A 26,713-nucleotide genomic window follows, 5' to 3' on the forward strand; every position below is an offset into this window, starting at 1 on the left:
TAGCCCTCTCCGTGTGATTTTTGCTTCCAGATGCGGCAATCTTTTTTACAAGGTTTGATAAAACTTCTGGAAAAAACAAAACACACATAAAGAATGTTTTAAACAAAACCAACAAATCATGTAAATTATGCTGCATTTCAGACACTTACTGAGCGGTGGAATGTTCGCCCTGATTCGCAGAGACTCACACTCTGATTTTGAACTATGTTCCGGATTCAAACCTGCTGGTAAATATAAAAAAATATGATCATTCCACACATTCACAACATGCTATATGCAGCCATGAAAACGTATATAATTAAGTAATATCACACAAGCAAGAGTGCGATATGGCCCAACATCAGCATTGCTGTGATTCGGCGGCCTCGTGCCGTAGGTAATTACATCAGTGCTGATGTAGGGCCATATAGAATAATTGCGAGTGTGATATTGCTTATATACAACAATGAACAAGTAAATAAAAAAAAGAAGAGAAAAATCGAGTATGTTCATAAAAACGCATTTGTGCATGAAACTACTTTCTTACGCGACAGATCAGAATCTGCTGTTGCTGGTTCAAAACAAATGATGCATCCAAGCCTACATTAGTAATTCAAAACGTTCACTTCAGAAATAGTATCACAGCTTACTGTTTCTAACAAGTTATTGGATAAACAAGGATGGGTGTGTGCGTGTGTGTGTGAGAGAGAGAGAGAGAGAGAGAGAGAGAGAGAGAGACGGAGCTGGTGTGATCACCTGTTGCCACTCCCAAGCAGAGATGCTGTAAGCATTCTGAAGGTAAGCTTTCTCAGTGGAAAAATAGCGTCCAAGCGGGGGTATTTCTCCCTATTTCGTGGTAGCCACTCAAGAGTCATTCACTATAGAATCAGCGATGTCCTCCGCCATTTTAAACAGTGTGTATCCAATGTGGAAACTCGGTAAGCACCTCGAGTTCTGTAATCAAACAGTCTGGTGTGTCTCTCAGCTGTGATAAGCCTTAATCCTGAAATTGTTCATTTAAAGCCTTTTAAAACAATGTCCTAGCTTAAGTAATGTAGTGGTAATACGAGCGATCACGGAGAGCTGTTCTATGTAAACAATGACTAATGGATTCAATTTACATCACCAACTGGCTCATATTACACACAAAAATGATCTTTTGCCACCACGTGCTGGCTAACATATGTCATTTAAAAAATAAAGACAGTAACTCCTAACAGATCTGCACTGCTCTTACACGTTAGTTTAGAACGGCATGAACACAAGCGGAGTGATACACACAGTGAAGTGTCAGAGTGCTGAATAGAACGTCTCTCATCCAATCAGATTTGAGGACCGGAACTAACTGTTGTATATTTAGGTATACATACCACTCGCATGGTTCATGAATTGAATTTCCTCAACAATGTCGGAAAAGTTACATCATCCACAGCACCTGGAGTTTTAGAGGTCCAGCCATGACTCATAAATAAATGTTCTTAATAATAATAATACAAGATTATAAAAACATACTTACTTTTAAGATAGACGACCATCTTCTCTTGAAGTACGTTTCAAAATAACAAAACTTGCCGAAAAAAGTAATTTGAGAACGAAGATCAACTTATACCTCACAGACGCTAACACAACTGTATGGTTTGATACTGACCGGTGTGACTGATGTTTTTAAACACCACATGGGGGATAAACTGTGAAAAGCAGGGGCCTGTACCATGAAGCCGGTTTAGGTGGCTAGACAGCTATGTTCCAGTTTAGCTTCCGCCAACCCTGGGTTTTAGGTACTATGAAAGTAGCTCGGCTTTAATCGGTGTTCGTTGCCATGGTATCTTACGCTGCACGGCTAACCTGCTCCGGGGCAGGTTATGTTCTGGATTCAAGATCTCAGACTGAAGTTTGACCAATCAGCTGTGAGCAAAGAAACATATAGGTGACGCAACTAATTCCCAGCGTCTGTTCTCTGCTGCAATGGCTTCACCTTTTCTCCCAAATCCTGTGGACATCTCCTCGCAAATTGTTAGACGAGCACTTCGTAGAGAAAGAGTTTTTAGGGACAGACAAAATCCATTTGACTTTCCCGATACTTACTTGTATGAAAGATACAGATTTTCCGCGGAAGGAATGTCTTATCTTTGTGAACTTCTTGAGCCGCACATAACAAATGTGACTCGTCGAAGCCATGCCCTTACTGTACCGCAAATGGTATGTATTAGCGTTGCGTTTTTGGCAAGTGGTACATACTTGTATGCGGTCGGTGATGCAGAGAATCTAGGGAAAAACACGGTCTGTCGGACCATTCGCAAGGTGGTCCTCGCTCTGCAGGGGTACATAAATAGCTTCATTGTGTTCCCTGGACATTTATCGACCATGTCCATAAAAGAGGGATTTTATAAAATTGCCGGCAAGATATCTTGATTGGGTGACTTCATATGAACAAATTTAACCTTTCACGTTCGTTTTTTTTCTTCTGCAAAAAAGCACATTTCATACTTAGAAATATATAATGCAATAGTCTACAGTAGCTGTTAAGAATGATTTTAAATATATATTTTTAATTCCTATGATAGGATTCCCTAGAGTCATAGGAGCAATAGACTGCACACATGTTGCAATCTCCACAGCTCTAGGAGAACATGAGGCAGATTATGTGAACAGAAAGTCCTTTCACAGCCTTAATGTTCAGGTATTTGAAAAATGTGAAGTTATTTTTATTTGCATTGAGATCAATCTTTAAATAAGTAACTAACAGATAGTATATAGTATATTTTTCAATATTCTAGTATGTTTTTATATATTTTCAGTATGTTTTTATATATCAAAATACTTATATGAGTTTCCAGGCCTTTCTGTGACCCAGGAGAGAGCATTTTAGTGAGGTTACTAAAAGTGTTGATGCTGCAGAGAACACAGAGAATGGTTGATATCCTTGAATAACAGGTGTATACCTTAAAACCCCTTTAAAAACCTTCAAAAACAGCATGCATTTCTGTTAATTAGCAGCATTCTGACATATACCCTTGATGTATTTCTTAGATATCTCTGATATGTTATGTCTCTGGCATGGTGTTTTGCCTTAATGAGTTAAATATCTTTGGAGCTTGTATTTTCTTTCATTAATCAAATGATAATGCGAAGGAACAAACAAGGCCGCCTCATTATAATGGTTTGCTGAAATGTGGGTGAAAAGTAAAAGGTATATGGTGAGGACAACGCTGTTTGTCTCTTACACAAATGTTTCTAGGTTGAAGTGTTCTTACCATGAACTATGACATATGTTCAAATTACCAATTACCAGCTGATGTATGTTTTTTAAAAAATAGACAGGTGGGGGATTTTCCACCAATATTTAATTAACGAAGGAAATAAAACATATTGGTGGTGAGAGAAAGAGACAAGGGTAATAATCCCATTGGTCAGATAATGGGCAACAAGATAACAAAAAGGTATATAACTGAGAACTTAGGATAATGGGTCAGAACGGACAGCTGGCCGGTCTCATGTTTGTTGGTGTTCAATAAACTACAATTTTGGCATCTGGAACTCAAGACTCCGAGAGTTTTCTTACAACTTAGAGAGATTCATCGCGATATTCCACGACAATAGGACAATTATTTACTGTACATTTCATCTGCAGATGACTTGTGATCATGAATGCATGATCACAAGTTTGGATGCCAAATGGCCTGGCTCAGTGCATGACTCACGAATTTTCCGTGAGTCTATTTTGTGTCAGCGCTTTGAGGAAGGCAAGTTAAAATTGGTACAGTACACTTTAAAGTTTTAATTTGAAAAGCTTACACATTTTTTCCCTTTTCTGTTCTATGACAGGGCTTTTTGATGGCCTGTTGGTAGGAGATCGAGGTTATGCATGCCAGAGGTTTTTGCTAACCCCCTATCCTGACCCTCAGACAGGGCCACAAAACCGCTTCGATGTGGCCCTCAGTAAAACCAGGGTCAAGATCGAGATGACCTTTGGCATCCTAAAGGCACGTTTCAACTGCCTTAGGCGTTTAAGAGTGTCACCAGAGCGGGCATCACAGATAGTGGCTGCATGTGCCATTCTGCACAATATAGCCACTATCAGAAAGGAGCGAGTACCACCACAAAACCAGCTTCTCCCTGATGAAATTGACCCCATCACAAGTGACCACCCAGCTGGCGCAGCTGTCAGAGATGCAATCACAACACAATATTTTACTTAATAAAAGCACACTGACACTGCTTATAGGTCTCAAACTGTTTTATTGGTCATGTGGCTAGGGAGGAAAGAGAGAAAGAAAAATGACATTAATAAACATTCATAGTGTTCATACAGGGTAACTTGGTTAAAAAAAAAAAAAAAAGAAAAGTTCACATACTGAGATCTGTTTTTTCCAGCTGTTTGATCTCCAATTTAATTTTTGTAATTTGGAGCCTCCTCAGCTCACAGTCCAGCTCCTTCAGTGAACAGTCTAGTTCTAGACTCCTTTTGTAAAGGGCCCTGACTGAGTCTGTTTCCACCTGAAACAATTCCACCACAAACAATCATTACACGTTTTCTGGAGGTTGATCAAATCACAAAAAGTGCCATGACTTTCTACAAACATAGGACTGACTGTAATTAAGGGTTTAAAGCATTACCTTGTTCACATTCCTTCTGAAGCCCATTGAGGTAGAGGCTTCAGTTTCTGGGGCAGGTTGTGAAAAATCCTACAATAAAAGAGATGTGTAAGAGCCAGTCATTTAATTATGACATTCAAATGTGTGCTATAATAAAAAGCCCAGTGCATTCACCTCAGCAACTGTCTCTGAAGACACCGACAGAGTGTCTTCATCATTTGGTTCACCCTATAAATTGAAGGCCAATTTAAATCAAAATTGTTATAAAGCAGGTTATGTTCATTGTGTTCTGTCAGGTGTACTGACCTCTGTGCAGGAGACTGTGTGCTGGCTTCAACAGGGACACTGTATTTCCCTCTACTGTGCAGAACATAGAGTCAGCCATATTTAACTTTTTTTTAAAAACATTAGTAATGCATTGCACACACATACCCAGTGTCACTTGCTTAGAGGAGCCAGCACCAGGGTCAGACTGTACAGCACTTGCAATCCCATCCATAATCGGCCGCCCCTTGTTGTTACTCAGTGCCAACTCCTCCGCCACAGTGTATTCTGGAGGAGGTGGCCCTCCCCCAGTTTTCCTTATGTCACACTTTTATCTGTTTGCTGCAAACAAGTGTTTGTGATTAAATGTTCACAAAAGTAATAAAAGGTTTTGGTAAATACTCACCACTTTGAATTATATTTTTATATTTTGTTTTGATCTGCTGCCAAGAACGTTTGGAGTTGGGGTTGCATCTAAAAATCAATGAATATCAATCTTTCTTAGGATGTAATAGCCTATACATTCACACTTTACATACATCTACACACACACACACACTTATGTATGCATGTATATATCAGCACGAATACACATTTTAATTTTAGCATTTAATACATTTTTAATATGATTATCCTACATAAATTTACATTAATTGTTTAACTTTGCCTACGCATTAACGCAATCAGCAATCTTCCTCCAAGATTGTTCTCTTGCTTTGGCAGCAGATACAGTGTTACTGCGTGCTTGAAAAACACTCCTATATTCTTCATATTTCTGAATAATAATCTCTTGCTCCTGCGCGGAAAAATATATAGCTCTCGCTCTATCCATATCGAACGCGATTGGTTGTTCAGTGTCGACGTCACTCTTTTATGTGCATGCGCGTGTGGAGTAATCATAGCTTAAGGATCAAAGCCTGAGTTGACAGAGAAAGTTGATGAGCTGCGTCATGGTACCAATAAAGCCTGATTACATCGGTTTGGTTTTGTCGACTCAAAACCAATCCTGTAACCCCGAGTTTGTTCAACTACCATCATGGTACAAGCCCCTGGGTTCACACTTAAATCATAAACATGACATGTCATACATTTTATGATACATTTTACATTTTGACACATAGAATAGGTTATAACTACTTATGTCTCTTCTGTAAACACTTTCAAATGAAAAATTTGCATTGACAGCTTCTTGCAAGGATTGTAAAAATTGACTAATTTGATATCTCCTCTGGGACTACATATTTCTATTACTATACTCATTTGGAAAATTTACTCTTCTACATGCTAGAGTATCCTTAATAAATGTTACACATCCTACACCTTGTTTTCCCAATTCTGTCACACCTAATAGAGCTGTAACCTGGTATGACAAATTTCAAGTGTGGTCTTAATCATGTAGGCTATCTTGTAAACAAATAACATCAGGTATAACTTTCAGATCAGCTACAACCTTCTTGAACTCTTGCCCATTAGCAATTAAGCTTCTGGAAGATACGAAAAACCATGAGGAAGCTCGTCGCCTGGAGACAGTCCATCATAAACTACGTTTTCATCCAAGGATTTTTAGCAAAAAATGTTTTACCGCATCAAAATAAAACTGATGGAAACGCACATTATCGCTAAAATGTCACAAATGTCGTCATAATATTTTTCCGTTTAACTCAAGTGCATAAACTCTATGTCGATGCAACAAATGTAAAAAAAAAAAATGGTTTGGAAACACTTTTTGTAGATAAAATTGGCATTAACGCAAAAAAGTAGTTTCACGTGAAAGAGTTTGCCCAAATCGTTAGCCTGTATTAATCATAATAGTATTGAAAGCCAATTGTAAATATCAAGCAAAAGTATAAAATATAGGAATGTCTCTAACCACTTGCATCAACGTTGAACAAATTAATGGCCACTGTTTGTGATTAATTTAATCGCAGTATCCATCCATTTATTTATTAAAGTTTCTTTTCCACACCATTCAAAATAATAGACGGTAGTTACGGAGTTAGCCAACAGTACAAAAAAACATATAATTTTTGTGCATAAAGATGTTTTAAATTAAGAATAAATACACAATACTAGGTGAAAAGCTTCAGCGTGCTTTAGCCAACACTTACAGCCCAATTCTATTAAATTATTGTTTAGTCTACTTTTGAAAAAATGCCAGCAAAATCCCCTGTATTAAATTAAATTAATTACCAAACGAAAAACATTATTTTTAGACCTTTATATGGCTTTTCTTTTCTCAAACTTAAATTAGATTTACCCTGTTCTGTAGACAAGTTGGCTGAATGATGTTCTCAGAATATTCTTCACTTTTTTCAAGACTATAAACTATCAGAACTCTTTTTCCAATGCTTTTGAACATTTTAAAACGTTTAATTATTTTTTTTTACTGCTTTTACTGCATTTACTGCTTCTTCAGATAATATAAATTTGCATTTTGAAGCTAAAATAAATTTGAATCATAATCAAGTTCAGTTGGTCATTAAAAGTTGCTGAAGAAATATGAGGGACATAATGCAGTTGTGATGGCGATGCTTTTGATTAGATGATTGTTCAAAATATTTGAATATCAAGAATGTATCATCTGTAGGCCTAAACCCTGATATTACACCGCATCATTTATTTATTTTTTTTAATAGCTGTGCACACCTCATATACACATCGAATGATGGTCCTTTTACTGAGACAGAAAGTTTCCGCCACAACTTGGTGCAGGTTGCCAGCTTGAACAGGGCCATGACGATCCGCTTTCGGGTCGGAACTGGTGCCCAGGGACAGGTGGGGGGGTCGTGTAGCTTTTACTCCGCCTTTCGATTCCTTTATTATCTTATCCATCTTCATTGCCAAAGGTACATCATAAATAGGCCTAACACCTCTAAGCTTTGCTGCATTCCCTTGGATATGAGCACTGATCCTTTCTCCATTCCGTGTTTTCGCTCTGAAAAATATATCTCTTTGCATTTGATCTTTAGCAAAAACCAAAAGCCTCCCGTTACTTAAATATTTAGTGAACTTGATTTTGACCATTTCTCTCACAATAGCTTTCAGCAGTTTAAGTAGGTGAAAATGCCCCCTCTTTTAAAACGTTATCATCACTTTACATTCAGTTTGTTCATCCTACTTCCTCACACTTGTCTTTGTAACCTTCACTTTTTTGGCCATGTCGCCACCTCCAAATCGGAGGTTCCTTTTTCTAGTTACATCCTACCATGACATACTTCGCTATTTCGGTGATCCGTAGCTAATTGCTAATAATAATCCGCCAAATCTACCTCCGCTTTCTAAACTTTCCACCACACCGACACAGCCACGCCGCTTCCTGACCGACTTCTGTCATTTTATTAATTTGTCCATGTTCTGTGCTTTTGTTACGGCAGATGGCGCTGTTGACTTGAATAAGAGCTCGTTGAAAACGAACACGGTTTCTGTGCTCGATTATTTCAGTCTTTCTGTATCTGAACTCAGGAAGACAAATCAAGCTGATTTATCACGCGCTCAGCAAATAGTTTGACTGCTTTACCGCAAAAATGGTGAGAAATTAAATTATTTATTCGATAACTGACTGAAATTCTGCTAATGGAGAATTTTTTTTTGTACAAATAGTGTTTAAACTTTGAGAGTACGATGCTTTTACTCATTTTGTTGGAGTAAGTGGATAAGAATGAGTAAGCGAAAGAGAGACAAACTCACAATAAACACACTATGTTATTAATTACTGCTGTTTATATACTACTGTTAGTACATATAAACGCATCGGGTGGTTAAATAAAACAAGGGAAGTTATTTCGTTGAGAAATAAAGTTTCTCCGTGTCTCATTGAAATAGTTGAGAGGCCGCAGCTTTCGCTGCCGTTTTCGTTTGTTTCCTCACCTCATGAACACATTAATCTGAAACGAAGTCACACAACATTATTGTATTCCGTTAAACGCGGAAAACAAACGGTGATGAGATGTTTCGTGTAGTTTGAGTTCAGCAGGAGAGATGACTGTGAATCTGAGAACATTGAGTTCTAATAAAACAATTAATTAAACTTAAATATGATTGTGAGAGAGTCCATTTACGCTCTTACATTCATGAGTTTCGAGAATATAAGGATTTTACTCTGGTTACATGTCTCTGTTTTCACAGTTTCGGAATCAATATGACAATGATGTGACCGTGTGGAGTCCACAGGTAAACACGCTTGAAACCTCTGACTGTCAGATACGTGTTGTGTTAGGTGTGTGTGAGTTTATTCATCTGTTTGTATGGTTGTGTACTCAGGGTCGTATTCATCAGATTGAGTATGCGATGGAGGCAGTGAAACAAGGATCAGCCACTGTTGGACTCAAATCACGCAGTCATGCTGTGGTCGTGGCCCTCAAGGTACATTACTGTTAAAATGCGCATGTCGGCTACACTTTACCACACTTAACAGGCTCACTGATCCACTACACATGTTAAGCACACTGCATCACATTGTATGTTTCCATTACACTAAGAATGCGTGACCAGGGTTAAGAGATTGAGTTATGTGATGAGTTCTGTTGTTTCATGTGTTGTGTTGTAGAGAGCTCAGTCAGAACTGGCCGCCCACCAGAAGAAGATCCTTCATGTTGACAATCATGTGGGCATTTCCATCGCTGGACTGACTGCAGATGCCAGACTCCTCTGGTAAGTCAATCCCAAGAACATCAGCAGTCAATATTTCAACATCTCAAAATGCTGTGGTCTTTAAAACACAACCATCATGCTCGTGACATGAGAAATGTCCATGAAGAATGTGTAGGAAATCGCTCCACATGACAGCTGAAAATTTGATGTTACTGAAAACCAAGCAGTTTTTTACAGGTTTGTTGATGTTCTTGTCTGATGTGCCTCACTTTCCCTTGACAGTAATTTCATGCGTCAGGAGTGTCTGGACTCGAGATTTGTGTTTGACAGACCACTTCCTGTTTCTAGACTGGTCTCACTCATTGGAAGCAGTATCCTTTTATCTGAGAAGCACCATGAGAATCACATCTATATATCAATTCTTGTAATGTCATTTCTACATTTGTGTCATTTTTCTTGAACGATGTCGTAGAAACTCAGATTCCCACCCAGCGGTATGGCAGGCGACCATATGGAGTTGGGCTGCTGATTGCAGGATATGATGTAGGTACAGGGTACAGTGTCCATTATATACCTCCCCATTTATCTGCATCAGTTCTCAGTAGTGATGCTCTGATCGATGGGTCACAAATCAGTATCGGCTGATATTCACGTCCTATGACTCGATCTGTAATTTGGCTGATCGCATAAACTGATCGCTCATTTCGCAAAAGATGCGCGGCTCATTTAAGACTTCAGCAGCACTGATATGGCTTAAAGTGTGTTATAAGACAACAAACTTGATTCAGCAGTTAATAATTATGCAGTGTTAGAGGTATTGCAAATATGAAAAGTAGGGCTGAGTATCGAGTTTGATAAATTTTAGGCACTGACTGAATTGCCTCTAAATTATCGAGTATCGAAAAATGTCTTGTCGTTTGGTACCAAATTTCGATACCTAAAGGGTTAATCTCGAATGTTATAAGTATCAGTGCTAACACTGTTCTACATTACAGAGAAATACTAAACCATAATAATGAGCCTTTTAAAATATCATTTTTACAAGCGCACGCACGAAGTGAGCCGCAGCAGTAATGATTCTGAATGTGTCGGAAAAACCAGCAAGAGACTGTCTGAACATTTTGTTAATTTATAGAGAGAAATGCACATTCGGGTTGAGCAAACAGCCGATGGATCTCAGGATCAATGATGGTCAGAGTGATTGCCAAGAGCTGATGCCTTTGACCATGCCATGACAATATTTGGCTCGTTTTCCCATTAATCTATTAAACTATTATTAAGAAACACACTTTATTATATTATTAAGTACAGATGACAGAAAAGCCGTATATGGGCATATATGACGCGCTGATACAGAGGCGTGTGGTTTTGTGGAACGCATCTAAGGACCTCACACTTTGTTTCTGCCTTCCGATTTTTATTTAGTATTTGTTTTATGAGTGCTGCAAATGACCTCTCAGGTCAGGGTGTGCTTTGAGTTCAGTTCACTTTATTTCCACAGAGCAGTTTATTGTGAATGCAAATCTGCAGCCTTTAAAATAATACAAACTATATAAAATAATACAAAATGTATAATATAATACAAAAACACGTTCACCTCGAACCAGGATTTATTATTATCATCATTATATTTATTTTTACATTTATAATTGTTTTTATGTCTTCATTTCTGTAAGTATTTTTCCGCCTGCATGTTTAGACAGATTCTTGCCTGATGGTAAATGGAAAGGTGGTTACATATATTTAATTGCTTTTTTGTTTGGAGTGCAATTTGAATTTAGAAATGTATGTGCTTTAATTTTTTAGTTTTTTTTAAATAAATGTATTTCATTTTCAATGCAAAATCAATAAAGCAAGAATATTCACTTAGCCAAGAGGTTTCGATGTAATTCTATATATATATATATATATATATATATATATATATATATATATGGGCTGTGGATTTAACGCGTTAATTCGGTGCGATTTTAATTTTACAAAAAATAATGCGTTAAAATATCCACAATCGCAATGCCAAGAAATGCAAGCTTGTAGTACCTCCTGTTTACTCCAGAGGGCAGTAAGTTAAACTTCAGCTGTATGAAAACGCACCGTTTATAAAGTGAAGAAAACATATTTCAGCAGCAACAACACAGACATGCGTTACGTTCTTTCGTTCAAAACACTTGGAGTGCAAATCCGAACTAAGTAATCTCAAGATGTGTTTAAAGATTGAATATTAAACTATATTTAACTTGAAACATTGAACTAAAAATGTTATGTTTATGATGCAACGCACACGAGACATTACACAAGCATGTCTGATGCAGGGGTAGATTGACAGGCTCTTAAACAAGCCCTCATAATAAATCTCAAACTGATTGACAAATTCACTTGTGTAATGGATTGCTGTGAATGCCAATGATTGACTTATGATCAATAATATGGTAGTAAACAATACATTGTATTCTAAAACTGTTTTTGTATTGTCTTATTAATGATTAACTCTTCTGCCACAAGATTGTAATGCATTTGAATTATTTGAATATGTTATATTAGTTAAATATTTAAAGATAACTATGTATAATTCTTTTCATCATTATGTATTGAATTATTGTTACATGATGAGCTTTCTCACCAAATATTTGTATATCCGATTAATCGGGACACCATGTAATTAATTAGATTAAAATTTTTAATCGATTGACAGCCATAATACTGCCCTACAAAGGCAAAACGCCGTAACCTCATGTTTGGTCAAAAATGAGTTAATGTCATTTTTGGGGTATTCAAGACCTCCTTTATCATGTGAATAAATATCGTGAGTCAATTTGATTGTTTTAACGAGAAATTAAAGGGCTATGACAACCGTAACATCCAAAACCATACGAGAAACCACAGCAGAACGCTGTAACAGTTGTTACGGCTCTTAGCCTTTGTTCCGGCACGCTTAAGTTGAGTTAAGGTGTTCTGATTTTTTTCGCCTGGCATCAAGAGAGATGTTACGGTGCCGCTGTGATGTTACTGTACTCTGGCTTTGTCATACTGTCAAAGATTACCGCTCTTTTATTGTCACCAAACCGCGTAACATACACACGACACATCTTTGAAATAAAGTGTAGACTGCCGACTGCTTGTTTGTATTATTACTCTGTGATAGCGATGTGATAGGGCGACGGTTCAGATCTGTCAATGCCAGTGACAGCCCGGAGCTAGCTAAATTTAATCTGTGTCACGTAAATTAGCGCTAACGCTGACACTCTCCTCACATCAGATGCTGAAAACCAAATATTAAATACAGAGGCATCCTACCTTTCCATGCAATCCGATATAATCCATAGAAGATATAATCCATAGCAATGCACGTCATCTGCTGTATCCACAACAATCCATACGTGTTTGAGCCATATTTCCTTCTTGCAGGTTTTCACGTCAGATTTTACAGCTAGTTATCGCTAACGTCCGTACAAAGTAGGCTAACCTAAATAGTAAAAGTAATTCCAACTTTTTTTCGGTATACTGTCTATATTATCTCAGAATTAAAAAGTAGTAATCCAAGTCGAGTTCAGTTGACTGAGCATCTTGAGCAGTTTGGTGGCCCTTAACCCTTTAACTGTCACCCCTCCCCCTTTTTTCGCATAGACATGAAAATCACTATCCAAACTTAAATGGTTGTATTTCAAGAATGCTTTGTCATATATACCTATGGACAAGTTGCGTTCCAAATTTTAGGTTGATATCTCAAAAAATTAGCTTTCAGTAAGATTTTATTTAGGTGCAGTAAAAAACTTGGAATGAGCAGTCTCTAATCTCTAATGTATTGGTCCAATGTTTAATTAATTATTACTCTATATCTTGCATTTAAATACATATACCTTTGTATTCAATTATAATTAAATTATCTTTATTGTGAAAATATTTATTGTATTTATTCATACTGTACATACTGTACTGCAAAGTAACTTATCTGTTATACTGTTTAACTGTGTTAGTGTTGCCGCACTATCCTGATCATTATAGCACTAAATAGGAACAACCAAAGGTCTTCTATATAATTTAAAACAAATACCATGATGACTAGACCTTGGTTAGGTGTTCTTATAATGGATGTAAGTATGGTGAACAGCAAGTAAATATTGATTATATGTCAGTTACTGACCTTTTGCCTTTGCATGACTCCTGATTTTTGGCACATGATACAAAGGCAGAGTACAGTAACTGCCAAACAAGGGTCAAAGGTCAATTTTGAGCTCAAGATTTTTTGCATACAAACATTTCTTCAGTATAGCAACTAGTTGTGAAATTTTGGGAGTCCTACCTATAATACTTTTGTCTGGACAAAACAGAAACTTTAAAGTCATTTTTCTCAGTTTCACACTCTAGTGAGTTAAGGTCTTTTGCTTTTGCAGGGCAGAATATATATATATTTAATTAATTTATTTATTCCAACATTGCTGCTAACCAAAAAAGCAAAGAGTTATAACCTTTAGACAACTGATTTTTAAAAAATATATATATATTGTACTGGGTTGGTAGCATGGTGATTCGGCCTAAATACCTCGGGATGTGAATTAATTTTCAATAATTCAACATTTGAAATCAGCTTATATCAGGTTAACACATGTAGAATGTGGAAAACATAGACAGAATAGTCATAGAAATGGCATTAGTTGTAAAACACAAAGTCATGGAATATGACATAATTGGACGAAAATGAACATTTGAATGCACAATTTACCAAATTAAAGTTTCGATACATCCTAGTGTGATAACTAAACTGCAAAAGCATGTGATTTAATTAAATAAGTAATCTCCAAGTGATGCATGCTTCAAAATGAATGTGTGAAGCCAGCTGCTCACACACTGAAAACACGTCATCACGATCATCACACGCATTTTCGTGTATATGAGATGACCGTAGACTACAGACTATTTATTTAAATCACAACTTAACAGGGATTTATAATAACAATTGGCCATGTAGGGAACTGCTTATCTGGAGGTGAGAAACCATCGTCAAAAATACATGAAATACCAAAATAAAAGCTCCATTTAAATGGACACTCGTTTTATTTTATTTTTTTTTGTTGCTTTTTACTTGTTGGGCACATAAAATGTCCTGGAAAATTGTGCCTTGAATAGAGTAGGAGTGTGTGAGTGTGTGAGTGTGTGAGTGTGTGAGTGTGTGTGTGTGTGTGTGTGTGTGTGTGTGAGAGAGCTCCAGCTGAAGAGAACAAGACCTTAGCAAAACAGTCATTGAGTGTGACACCCCCGGCCAAAAACAAGATATTATGAACTGCTTGTGAGATGCCAGCTTTAATTTACTGTTATGAGAGATTTTACACCCATATGAGTTAATTTGTGGTTTGGGTTTCATGATGTTTGGTCTGAGGATGTTGATATAGTTGGATTTAATTTAGTCTTGGCCTCTCTATTCTTGGCCAATTTGTCTCATTCTGTTTAGTCCGATTCAGTTTCATCTAATTCGTTTGTCTTTTTAAGGCCATTTGGTGTGATGCCTTATTGTTCAAGAACATAGACAAGTATTTTTTCTATCTGAGCATTTAGAAACTTCTGAACTCATGAGTTTTTTGTACTTCAAGGTGCTGTAGGAAATTAAAATAACTTAACACCTTTTTTTTTATAGGGCAAGTTATAATTTAAATGAGTAAACCACTTTACTGATTTAAGATTGTGCTTCTATAGTAAATGTTTGTTTTCTACTTCATCACGAGATTCTTTTTTTTCAGACACTTAACCCTTGTGCATTGTTCAAATTCACTACCCTTTGGTTATGTTCGTGGCTGAAAACAGCCACTACTTTAAACTGCTGTAAAAATTTATCAGATAAATATTTTTTTTTTTTTTTTTTGCATAAATCTATTAATCAACCTCAGTCCTGTTCAAAACTACTAAATGTTTAAAAAAATTCAGGATTTTAACTCTTTAATTGCCAAATTCATAAATGATGTCACTGATTTGGGGAAAAAAATACAAAATGACGTATTTTCAATATAAAATGTGATTGTGGACTGGATTTTTTTTACCTTTTATCACAGTCTTGGACATGTCAAAGATTAGAAACAACATTGGTTTCGATGCATTGTTAGTTTTTGTGCAGCATCAGGTTTAAACTTTTTCTCCCTCATTTACTGTTCGTGGCTGTTTTTGCCCCATTGACTTCCATTATAACCACATTTTTTGATTGCAAAGCCATGACACCATATAGTCATGAATTTTTGATTGTTTGTGGTTTTCCCTGTTGGGAAGAGGTAAAATTTGTAATTTTTACTGTTGATAACCACGTGGCACCATTAACCCTTTAGATAGGCCTGTGCAAAAAAAAAGGCTTAGTTTCTGGCTTTTACATGGAGTTATATGGAGTATAATAGCATATTAAAGTGTGTGTGTGTGAGAGAGAGAGAGAGAGAGAGAGAGAGAGAGTGTGAGAGTGTGTGTGAGAACTCACCTTGTTGTATTTTTGAAGCTGCACATAACAATGAGAATAATCATGCAAACATTGTCAAAACACAAACAGTATCTTCTAAATTTATCTCTAACAAGCACATGAATTCAAGTAAAATTTAACAGGAATAGGATGCATGTAGTAACAAATGTGTAATGGCACATACCTTGTCTAGATTGTCGACACCTCCCTTGCAACGGTTGTAATCTGCGATTATCTCTAGCTTCTTTTTTTGGTCCCTCTGTCTTTTACATGGAGTTATATGGAGTATAATAGCATATTAAAGTGTGTGTGTGGGTGTGTGTTGGTGTGTGTGTGTGTGAGAGAGAGAGAGAGAGAGAGAGAGAGAGTGTGAGCACTCACCTTGTTGCGTCTGAGAAAATCAAAACATGCACCTCAGCTCTCACAACTACATGGAGTAAACAAAAACAAAGTGCCTTTTGATGGTGAGAAATGCTGAGTAATCAAAAACAAAGCAAGTGGATTTAAACACTTGCATGCAAGCCTGCTGGTCATTTGATGGTGAGAAGAGCAGCAAGCAACATGAGAAAGGGCTTGACTTGTAGTGAAGTTTTAGAGATGATAAGGTGTCGACAATCTAGACAAGGTATGTGCCATTACACATTTGTTACTACATGCATCCTATTCCTGTTAATTTTTACTTGAATTCATGTGCTTGTTAGAGATACATTTAGAAGATACTGTTTGTGTTTTGACAATGTTTGCATGATTATTCTCATTGTCATGTGCAGCTTCAAAAATACTAAAAAATAACAAGGTGAGTTCTCTCTCTCTCTCTCTCTCTCTCTCTCTCTCACACACACACACTTTAATATGCTATTATACTCCATATAACTCCATGTAAAAGCCAGAAACTAAGCTTTTTTTTTGCACAGGCCTATCTAAAGGGTTAATGGTGCCACGTGGTTATCAACAGTAAAAATTACAAATTTTACCTCTTCCCAATAGGGAAAACCACAAACAATCAAAAATGCATGACTATATGGTGTCATGGCTTTGCAATCAAAAAATGTGGTTATAATGGAAGTCAATGGGGCAAAAACAGCCACGAACAGTAAATGAGGGAGAAAAAGTTTAAACCTGATGCTGCACAAAAACTAACAATGCATCGAAACCAATGTTGTTTCTAATCTTTGACATGTCCAAGACTGTGATAAAAGGTAAAAAAAAATCCAGTCCACAATCACATTTTATATTGAAAATACGTCATTTTGTATTTTTTTTTCCCCAAATCAGTGACATCATTTATGAATTTGGCAATTAAAGAGTTAAAATCCTGAATTTTTTTAAACATTTAGTAGTTTTGAACAGGACTGAGGTTGATTAATAGATTTATGCAAAAAAAATTGAAAAAAATATTTATCTGAAATTTTTACAGCAGTTTAAAATAGTGGCTGTTTTCAGCCACGAACATAACCAAAGGGTAGTGAATTTGCCCACAGTGTACTGTTGAGTTTTTGAAAATTTTCAAAGCATTTTCCTAAAATATGTGTGAAAATAAGATTTGTCACCAAAAATCATTCCATTAGCTGAAACACAGAGAAAGTTATGGCCAAAAAACGACTCAAAAAAACACCCTAGTGGCTGAAAACAGCCCGAACAGCACACAAGGGTTAATAATTTATGAATCCAGACCAGTTTTTTTCCATTTATCAAACATAATTAGAATAGGAAATGTATTACAATATTACACATGACTTTCTTCATAATTTATATTCTACATTGTAGCCTACTTGCCTGTTGTATTTACCATATTTTAGACAATGGATTGCTCCTCAGTTGTTTGCAGTCTTTAAAAGTTTGTAGTTTATTTATGAAAAAATAAAAGCATATACACATTTAAAAACATATCTTTAATACAACTACTACAGTTGTAATGAAAAAAAGTTTACTGTGATAAGTGTTAGTGTGTGTTGAAATGTAGATGTGAAAAGTTTGAATTGCTCCATAGTGCTTTGAAATGCACATTTCTCTAGTAGAATTCAAATGGGTTGCATGAGGTTTGTTATGTGCCATGATATTGAGGGAAGCCCAGTTTAATTGTGCGTGTGATTCGCTCTGTGTTATCCTGTCACCGGAGCTTGCATATCGAGGGAAAACTGGTTGATGCGTGCCTCTTTCCGGTGTGTCTGATAACTGATGCTGTGGCGGTCTTAAAATGGACCCCGTATATGCCAGTGTTACTTGTTTATCACAAGCAATGCTGTATGATGAATTTTTTGAAATGTGTGTGTTTTTCAGGACATGGGGCCACACATCTTCCAGACTTGCCCCTCTGCCAATTACTTTGAATGTAAAGCCATGTCCATTGGTGCTCGGTCGCAGTCTGCCCGCACGTATCTGGAGAGACACATGGACTCATTCTTGGACTGTACGTTTACTTCATTTACAGGGGCCATCGATACACTTTCAAATGCCTTATATACAGTGACCCTAAAAAGTATTTGCATGTTAAAATGTCTGCATGTCATAGCATTACTTTATTAAAGGTCAAAACAAGTGACATTTATTTTTAAAGAAAGATAACACATGCACACACTTCAAGCAGAACATAAAAAAATTTAGTATGTAAAATGAAGACACTTTGTGTTTGTCAGTGTGTTGATGTTAGGACACCTGTGAACTGCATACATACACTAAAAATCACAACTACACCAGTTGATTCAAACTCATTGAGCAAAAACCACTCAGAGAAATGAAGTCAGTTCTGAGAAATGCTCCAGCTGCATTTGTTGTATATTTTGTTATCCATCACTGTGACATTCACACATTTAGACACACAAGTGAAGAGATCCTGTTTGGAGCCATTGTGAATGCTTTCTGCATGAAGTTTCATCATTTTGTAGCAGAAGTGTTGTTCATGTTGTGTTGTTGACAGGTAATCTGAATGATCTGGTGCAGCACGGTCTACGCGCTCTGAGGGAAACTCTTCCTACTGAACAAGATCTCACCACAAAGGTTTGATATTTCACCACCTTCATTATGACTGTTTACACTGTTGACAGTGGCACCAACAACACGTCTCTTCCTGTAGAATGTATCCATTGGCATAGTGGGGAAGGAGATTGAGTTCACCATCTATGATGATGATGATGTGGCATCGTTCCTTGAGGGTCTGGAGGAGAGACCACAAAGAAGGGTGAGACACGCTCTAGATGACCTCCTGTGTACATTATCCATTGAACTCTTGTTTAACACACTTTTACATTGATTTAATCATCAGAAAAAGAAAAAAAAAGTCCTGATATTTCATGAATACAGTACATTCTGTTGTCCTATGACATGAATCCTAGCGTTATTTGCAATAAGAACTAATATATATATATATATATATGTATATATATGTTATGCTTGGGGTAACTATTAGGGTGTTTCTCATGAAACCTGTCAAGAAAATCCAAGTAGGAATAGCTGCATGCCAGAGATGGGGGTGGAATCTCCAAAATAGGGTATAGTTTCTCCAGAAAGGTGCTGGGTTACTCCAAAAGGGGGTTGTGCCAACTCCAAAAGGGACGACACCTCCACAGACAGTTAGGGAAAGGGTCCGGTAAGAGGATTCCTATATCTTTGCTAGTGATTTGGTGCTCCCGCCCCTTTTTGGAGAGAAAAGTCATTGTCATATTTAACCCCAAATCAATAAAACAAAAAATCTGAAATCATATCTTCCAAAAGGAAAATTAAACCTACATTTAAGGTTTTTTTTTTTTTTACATGATGACATTGTCTGAACACTTGAGCATATTTTATCCCCCCAGGTCACATTACCATCACTCATCTGAGAATTTTACTATTCTCCTAGTAAAATGTGCATATCTGACATGAAAATAATGTCCAGGGTTTTCCCTGCATTGGAAATGTAAAATTGTAATGATTTAACTGTTTTATACATGCTTTATATCTCATTTGAAACATGCATTTGCGCCACAGCTTGTATTTTGCACGATTGTGGCATGAGCATCACAGAGCCACTCATGCCAGGGAACTGCTCTGCTGGATTATTTTGGCATGTGCCAAAAAGGTTTTTCAAAATAAATATCATCCCTAAAATTTACCATAGGAACAGTAACTGATATTTTGACAAAAGTTCTAGTTTCATATTAAAGGAGCAGTAGGTAATATTCAGAAACCCTTGTTATTAATGATCCCCAAAACTGAATGAAGGTCCCTCCAGGAATCAAATGCCTTGCCTGTGTTCACTCTAGTTTTCTATCGACCATGATCACGTTTGCTGGATCCTATCTCTAAGATAACGTTACGTAATTTTGCAATATGTTGTTGCTTTTGAATGGTAGAAAAGCACTGAGGCAAGGCTCTCGGGAGCGCGCTTGGGCGTCACATCCTTTGGATTTTCCCAGCAAAACTAACCCGCTCTCTTCGTATGAACATCAGTCTACAGGCATTAATAGGCAACCTAGGAAGTCTGGGTAGGACTAATTTAAGTTAAGTGACGAGCCGTTCACACATTGGCAAAAAAAGGCGAATATTAAATGAATATTGTTCCATATTGCACCTTTTTAAATGGGTTAATTTATGAGGTGGAATCTATTAGACTTTTATTATTGTTACAATGGTTTTGCAATAAAGTTTCTAAATATGTCCTGGTTATTTTACATCAATATTTTATTTATATATATATATATATATTTTTTTTTTTTAAAGACTTTCAGTGTTATCTAACCACAGAAATGAGGAGCCATCCATTACCTAACCTTGTGTCGTTGCACTGAAAATAAGAGCAAGCACACAAAGGCTTTATGGAGAGATTTTTTTTTTTATTATTGTATTTTATTTAGCATTTCGAGCTGTTTTGTGGTTCAATGTCTGTCTCAGACCTCCACTGTGAGAAACGTTGAAATGCACCTGGATTGGAGTATATACCATCCATTGCTTTCTTAAATTGGCTTGGAATGAATTAAAGCTATGAAAGCTTTTCTTCCATTGAATGTTGAAAAAGCTGTACACTGCAAATAGAAAAATGTATGAAGATTACCCATAAGGAGTCGCGTGGCACCATGCGAGTGTTGGACATGTGCGCACTTCACTAGTTTTTAATACTTTTTGTCATAAACTGGTGAGATTCGATACACCCTGATCCATATCTATTCGATGAAGACTATGTCAAAGAATTCAAAATCCTCGGGCTCTGGAGACATTAAAAGACACTTACATGCTCAAGCTGATACCCAGGACAGGGCCGCAGACCAGGGACTCTGACCAGTTTGGACAGTGCTGTGGGAGAGATTCAACTGTCGAGCATGTCGATGATGCTGGTGAAGGTTGCAGATTTGGTGGATCATTCTGTAATATGTCGATCGATAACTTCCGTGGAGACTAAATTCACTGAGATGGTTACAAGAATAGTGGATGTTGAGAAACTGATTGACTATCTGGCATTATCAGAGAGGGAATAAACTGCTAACCTGCTAGCAACCGAGATAGCTTTAGAACTAGTTTAGAAGAAGTTGGAAGATTTATCACATCCGGCAAAACAACGTCAGAATTGTTGGAATTCCTTAACGAAGAAGTTGGAGATATGGTGAAAATCCTAGACGAGCTCTTTCGGAGTCTGCTCTACATAATAGGCCATAAACTGGAAATCGAGTCGCGCTTCGGAGATCTGCTGAGGGAGGGAGGCAGGCAGGCCCCGATGAATTCTCGCCAAGATTGAGATCATCCAATAAAGAGCTTGTGTTGCGCAAGGAGTAAAGGATAGCCGCAAAATATTTACATGCCCACAGCAAGCAATGTACTTCATAAAGTCAATGGCATGAGTAAGTAATTGTGTGATGCAGCCGAATGAGCCTGATTCACTTGACTGTCCAAGGAAACTGGGCAGCTTTTTAGTTTCTTTTTGTGCAGGTTCCGCCTAGCGGCTGGAGTTTGTTTTGGGGAATAACACTCCTTTGGAGCTGTTGTGGATGAATCTACATGTTGTGTTTATCCCACCTATTGGCTTGTTTGTTTTACAGATGATTTTCTATCGTGTAATTCTGTTTAACAAAATTTGTATAGAAGCACCAAGTTTGAGCAATCCGAGGCTCTCGTAGGCATACATGGACTGTTCGAGTTTAGAGGGATGGACGCTGGTTGGCGGTGTCATGTGCGGGGTTAATGGGACTGTTGTTTATTTTCTGGGTTTGTTGCTCTTATGTTGAAATGTGGTCATTTATCATTTTGTTTTTGACACTTTTTTTCCTAATATGTCAAATGTTAATATGAGTGGATTGTCTCTCTCCACGTGGAATGTGAATGGGTTGGGGCACCCCATAAAAAGGAAGGTTGTTTCTTAAATGTAAGAAATATGATATAGTGTTTCTTCAAGTAACATCTTTCCCAGCAGGAAGGTGACAAATTTGGGAAGATATGGGGTGGACATGTTTTCTTTAGTGCTGGCTCAAGAGTCATTACATTTATAAGTAAACCTCTACAATTCAAAAGTCTCAAGCAATTATGACTTATCCTAATATATCATTAATCTATTTTAGCAGAAATTCAGGGCAAAGGTTGATTTTGGCTAATATTTATGCACCTCTTTTGATGATCAGTCACTGGCACCCCTCATGATATAATATTGGGAGGAGACTTTTAATCTTTTGATAGACTCAATCCTTGATCAAAGTGAAGCAAAAGTGTGTAAGACCCCTAGAGCAACAGTGATGCTGTAAACAGGATATGTAAAAAAATCTTGGTTTTACAAATATTAGGGACTATAAAAAAAAAATTAATCAGTGGGCCAGATGGTTTTGCCGCTGAATTTTTTAAATGTTGTGCTATAGAAATGGTTCCACTTTTGTTGGACGTTTATATAGAATTGTTAAAGAATGGAAAGCTTCCGCCAACCATGACACCAGCCTGGATAAGTCTGATTCTTAAAAAGGACAAAGATCCAAGCGAGTGTAAGAGTTACCGTTAAATTTCCTTGATCCAGCTAGACGTAAAAATATTGTCAAATTCTGGCTAACCGATTAAAGTTATGACATCTTATACATATGGATCAGGTGGGGTTTATTCAGTGCCACAGCTCTTCTGATAACATTAGCCATTTCATCAATATCATGTGGTCAGTGAATGATCAGACTCTGATCGCTGCCATCTCACTTGATGCCGAAATGGCATTTGATATTACATTTATTTACATTTATGCATTTGGCAGACGCTTTTATCCAAAGCGACTTACAGAGCCCTTATTACAGGGACAATCCCCCTGGAGCAACCTGGAGTTAAGTGCCTTACTCAAGGACACAATGGTGGTGGCTGGGGGGCTCAAACCAGCATTCTTCTGATTACCAGATTACCAGTTATGGTGCTTAGACCACTACACCACTATTTAATTAGATAAAATACGATTAATCGTGTTTAAAAATAATTACACAATGATTCATCGACATTATAGACATTACAGTTTTATCGTCTGTTAATGCTGATCTTATGTAAAGCTGCTTTGAAACTATGTGTGTTGTGAAAGGTGCTATACAAATAAAATTGTCTTGACAAGCTTTTGCTTTTCGCAGATTATATTTTATTATTCCTTTCCGTCGCCATTAGATCTATGGCTTGCCTCCATAGAATTATTAATTCCTTTTTGACCCCTTAATAAAAAGTGAGTGATGTGGCCAGGTGGGCTTCATTACATTTATCTATGATTGGGAAGGTTAATGTTATTAAAATGAATTATATTCCAGACTTCAACTACCTGCTACAATCTCTCCCTGTAGTTCTTGCCCCTATTTTGCCATTGTAAATTCTTTCTATCAAACTAATCTGAGAAGTTAAGTTACACTCTTATCTCATTAAAATGTTTAAATATTGTCTCAAGCATATGGCTGAACCCTAAATTATGTATTAAGTCCCCTTTATATTGGTCAGAGTGGATTGTGAGGGGGTTAATACTCTCGGTGACCTATATGAGAGTGGAGTGTTGAGATCAATTGGAGGAGGGAGTATGGGCTAGGATTCTAAAAAAATGTCAAGATTTTACATAGATTCTATTGGACCCCCTCTAGATTGTGTAGGCTTGGTCTTAAAGCCCCCTGCTGATGATGCCAGTCAGAAGATGGAGACACAACCCATGCTTTTTGGTGGTGTGTTAAATTTGGGACGTGCACTAGTATTCGAATAATTATTCAAATAGTACAAATACTATTCGAATTTTGCAACGTTTTGCTTTGCTGGCTGTCTATACAGTGAGATGCATGTTAAATCCTGAACACGCAAACTAAAATTGGCAGTTATAACTGAATGCACTGGGTGGCGCTGTTGAGCGTGGCCACAAGTTGATCACATTTGTTACGCAAACGGTTATATCACGAAGTACAGACGGACACCATAAAAGCAGGTTATTGTGAGAATGTGGCTTACTGTGTGAAAGCTGGGTTCCTGTAAGTTTAAGACGATTGCCCACATTTATACACTCACCTAAAGGATTATTAGGAACACCTGTTCAATTTCTCATTAATGCAATTATCTAATCAACCAATCACATGGCAGTTGCTTCAATGCATTTAGGGGTGTGGTCCTGGTCAAGACAATCTCCTGAACTCCAAACTGAATGTCAGAATGGGAAAGAAAGGTGATTTAAGCAATTTTGAGCGTGGCATGGTTGTTGGTGCCAGACGGGCCGGTCTGAGTATTTCACAATCTGCTCAGTTACTGGGATTTTCACGCACAACCATTTCTAGGGTTTACAAAGAATGGTGTGAAAAGGGAAAAACATCCAGTATGCGGCAGTCCTGTGGGCTGAAAATGCCTTGTTGATGCTAGAGGTCAGAGGAGAATGGGCTGACTGATTCAAGCTGATAGAAGAGCAACTTTGCCTGAAATAACCACTCGTTACAACCGAGGTATGCAGCAAAGCATTTGTGAAGCCACAACACGCACAACCTTGAGGCGGATGGGCTACAACAGCAGAAGACCCCACCGGGTACCACTCATCTCCACTACAAATAGGAAAAAGAGGCTACAATTTGCAAGAGCTCACCAAAATTGGACAGTTGAAGACTGGAAAAATGTTGTCTGGTCTGATGAGTCTCGATTTCTGTTGAGACATTCAGATGGTAGAGTCAGAATTTGGCGTAAACAGAATGAGATCATGGATCCATCATGCCTTTTTACCACTGTGCAGGCTGGTGGTGGTGGTGTAATGGTGTGGGGGATGTTTTCTTGGCACACTTTAGGCCCCTTAGTGCCAATTGGGCATCGTTTAAATGCCACGGCCTACCTGAGCATTGTTTCTGACCATGTCCATCCCTTTGTGGCCACCATGTACCCATCCTCTGATGGCTACTTCCAGCAGGATAATGCACCATGTCACAAAGCTCGAATCATTTCAAATTGGTTTCTTGAACATGACAATGAGTTCACTGTACTAAAATGGCCCCCACAGTCACCAGATCTCAACCCAATAGAGCATCTTTGGGATGTGGTGGAACGGGAGCTTCGTGCCCTGGACGTGCATCCCACAAATCTCCATCAACTGCAAGATGCTATCCTATCAATATGGGCCAACATTTCTAAAGAATGCTTTCAGCACCTTGTTGAATCAATGCCACGTAGAATTAAGGCAGTTCTGAAGGCGAAAGGGGGTCAAACAGTATTAGTACGGTGTTCCTAATAATCCTTTAGGTGAGTGTATATAATAGAAGAGCTCATGTGTTGTATATAGTCTCTGGGGTGGGCAAACAACATTTCTTCCATTTGTTGAAAAGGAACACAAGTGTGGCAGTTGCAGGCAGATATTTAACAACTGATGTGGGTTGTGTTTCACAGGTGGCTGCGGCAGCAGATGAAGCGGCTCCGGCTGCACCTGATGAACCCATGGAGCACTGAGACAAACACCTAGTACACGCATCTATTCCCCTTCTGAAATAAAGACCTGTAACATTTAAACTTGTCACATATTCATTAGACAATGAAACCTGTTTCTTTTCTGTCTGAGTTATGAGGAATAAAAATGTTTGTGGTTTCTTTGAGTGTGTTTGACTGAGATGTTTACTGTCATGTGATACTGAATCAATCATCTATATTTGTCATGATCATTCAAGGCTGCTTGGGATAAATCAGTCAATTTGTTTATTTCATGGGTACACATTGAGCACCACAGAAAGAAACCTTCAAACAAGTTTTGAAATGTTCACATTGGTGCAGAATGTGTTTATCATTGGCTTTTAAGTAAGATTAACTTCTAGTGCCACATCCATCCATCTTCAACCGCTTATCTGAAGTCGGGTCGTGGGGGCAGCAGCTCCAACTTCCCTATCCCGAGCCACATTAACCAGCTCTGACTGGGGGAACCCGAGGCATTCCCAGGCCAGTGTGGAGATGTAATCTCTCCACCTAATCCTGGGTCTTCCCCGAGGCCTCCTCCCAGCTGGACGTGCCTGAAACGCCTCTTTTCGTGACAACAGTGCGATAGAGCGAGTGCAATACCGCCCTGATTCTTCATTCAACCTCCTGCTCCATTTTCCCCTCACTTTTGTCGTGAACAAGACCCCAAAGTACTTGAACTCCTTCACTTGGGGCAATACCTCCTTCCCTACCTGGAGTACGCACTCCATCGGTTTCTTGCTGAGAAACATGGCCTCAGATTTAGAGGTGCTAATCCTCATCCCAGACGCTTCACACTCGACTGCCAAGCGATCCAGTGAGAGCTGAAGGTCACGGACCGATGATGACATGAAGACAACATCATCTGCAAAAAGCAGCGATGAGATCCCCAGCCCACCGAACCGCACACCTTCCCCACCCTGACTACGCCTCGATATCCTGTCCATGAATATTACAAACAGGATTGGTGACAAAGCGCAGCCTTGGCTGAGA

At 37.9% G+C, this 26,713-nt stretch overlaps 2 protein-coding genes and 1 long non-coding RNA gene across 3 annotated transcripts; 2 read left to right on the forward strand and 1 right to left on the reverse strand.

Annotated features, from left to right (window-relative positions):
• The first annotated feature begins 1,944 nt into the window (after window positions 1-1,944).
• LOC127640497 (putative nuclease HARBI1) lies at window positions 1,945-4,178 on the forward strand. Its single transcript, XM_052123098.1, has 4 exons — window positions 1,945-2,377; window positions 2,544-2,659; window positions 3,611-3,722; window positions 3,805-4,178. Exons 1-4 carry the CDS (start codon window positions 1,945-1,947, stop codon window positions 4,176-4,178), a joined length of 1,035 nt encoding a protein of 344 aa, XP_051979058.1.
• Window positions 4,179-4,785: 607 nt separating this feature from the next.
• LOC127640091 (uncharacterized) lies at window positions 4,786-5,246 on the reverse strand. The gene is made up of 3 exons (XR_007970055.1): window positions 5,008-5,246; window positions 4,882-4,935; window positions 4,786-4,803 (listed from the first exon to the last, which is right to left on the reverse strand). It is a non-coding gene; the product is annotated as an uncharacterized LOC127640091 (long non-coding RNA).
• A 3,022-nt stretch (window positions 5,247-8,268) lies between these two features.
• LOC127640738 (proteasome subunit alpha type-1) lies at window positions 8,269-25,856 on the forward strand. Its single transcript, XM_052123455.1, has 10 exons — window positions 8,269-8,366; window positions 8,965-9,009; window positions 9,100-9,201; window positions 9,386-9,489; window positions 9,712-9,800; window positions 9,902-9,972; window positions 18,140-18,269; window positions 18,777-18,856; window positions 18,933-19,037; window positions 25,664-25,856. The coding sequence occupies exons 1-10, from the start codon at window positions 8,364-8,366 to the stop codon at window positions 25,721-25,723; spliced, it is 789 nt and encodes a 262-aa protein (XP_051979415.1). The 5' UTR covers window positions 8,269-8,363; the 3' UTR covers window positions 25,724-25,856.
• Window positions 25,857-26,713: the final 857 nt, after the last annotated feature.

The sequence above is a fragment of the Xyrauchen texanus genome, chromosome 49, assembly GCF_025860055.1.
Source record: "Xyrauchen texanus isolate HMW12.3.18 chromosome 49, RBS_HiC_50CHRs, whole genome shotgun sequence".
NCBI classification, from domain to species: Eukaryota; Metazoa; Chordata; class Actinopteri; order Cypriniformes; family Catostomidae; genus Xyrauchen; species Xyrauchen texanus.

Excerpts from the sequence above, each read along its gene's own strand:
- LOC127640497 (XM_052123098.1), top strand. The coding sequence starts at position 1,945 with ATGGCTTCACCTTTTCTCCCAAATCCTGTGGACATCTCCTCGCAAATT. Across the intron at positions 2,660-3,610 it reads TTCACAGCCTTAATGTTCAG|ATGACTTGTGATCATGAATG; the intron begins GTATTTGAAAAA and ends TTTCATCTGCAG. Across the intron at positions 3,723-3,804 it reads GTGTCAGCGCTTTGAGGAAG|GGCTTTTTGATGGCCTGTTG; the intron begins GCAAGTTAAAAT and ends GTTCTATGACAG.
- LOC127640738 (XM_052123455.1), top strand. Across the intron at positions 18,270-18,776 it reads CATGGACTCATTCTTGGACT|GTAATCTGAATGATCTGGTG; the intron begins GTACGTTTACTT and ends TGTTGTTGACAG. Across the intron at positions 18,857-18,932 it reads AACAAGATCTCACCACAAAG|AATGTATCCATTGGCATAGT; the intron begins GTTTGATATTTC and ends CTCTTCCTGTAG.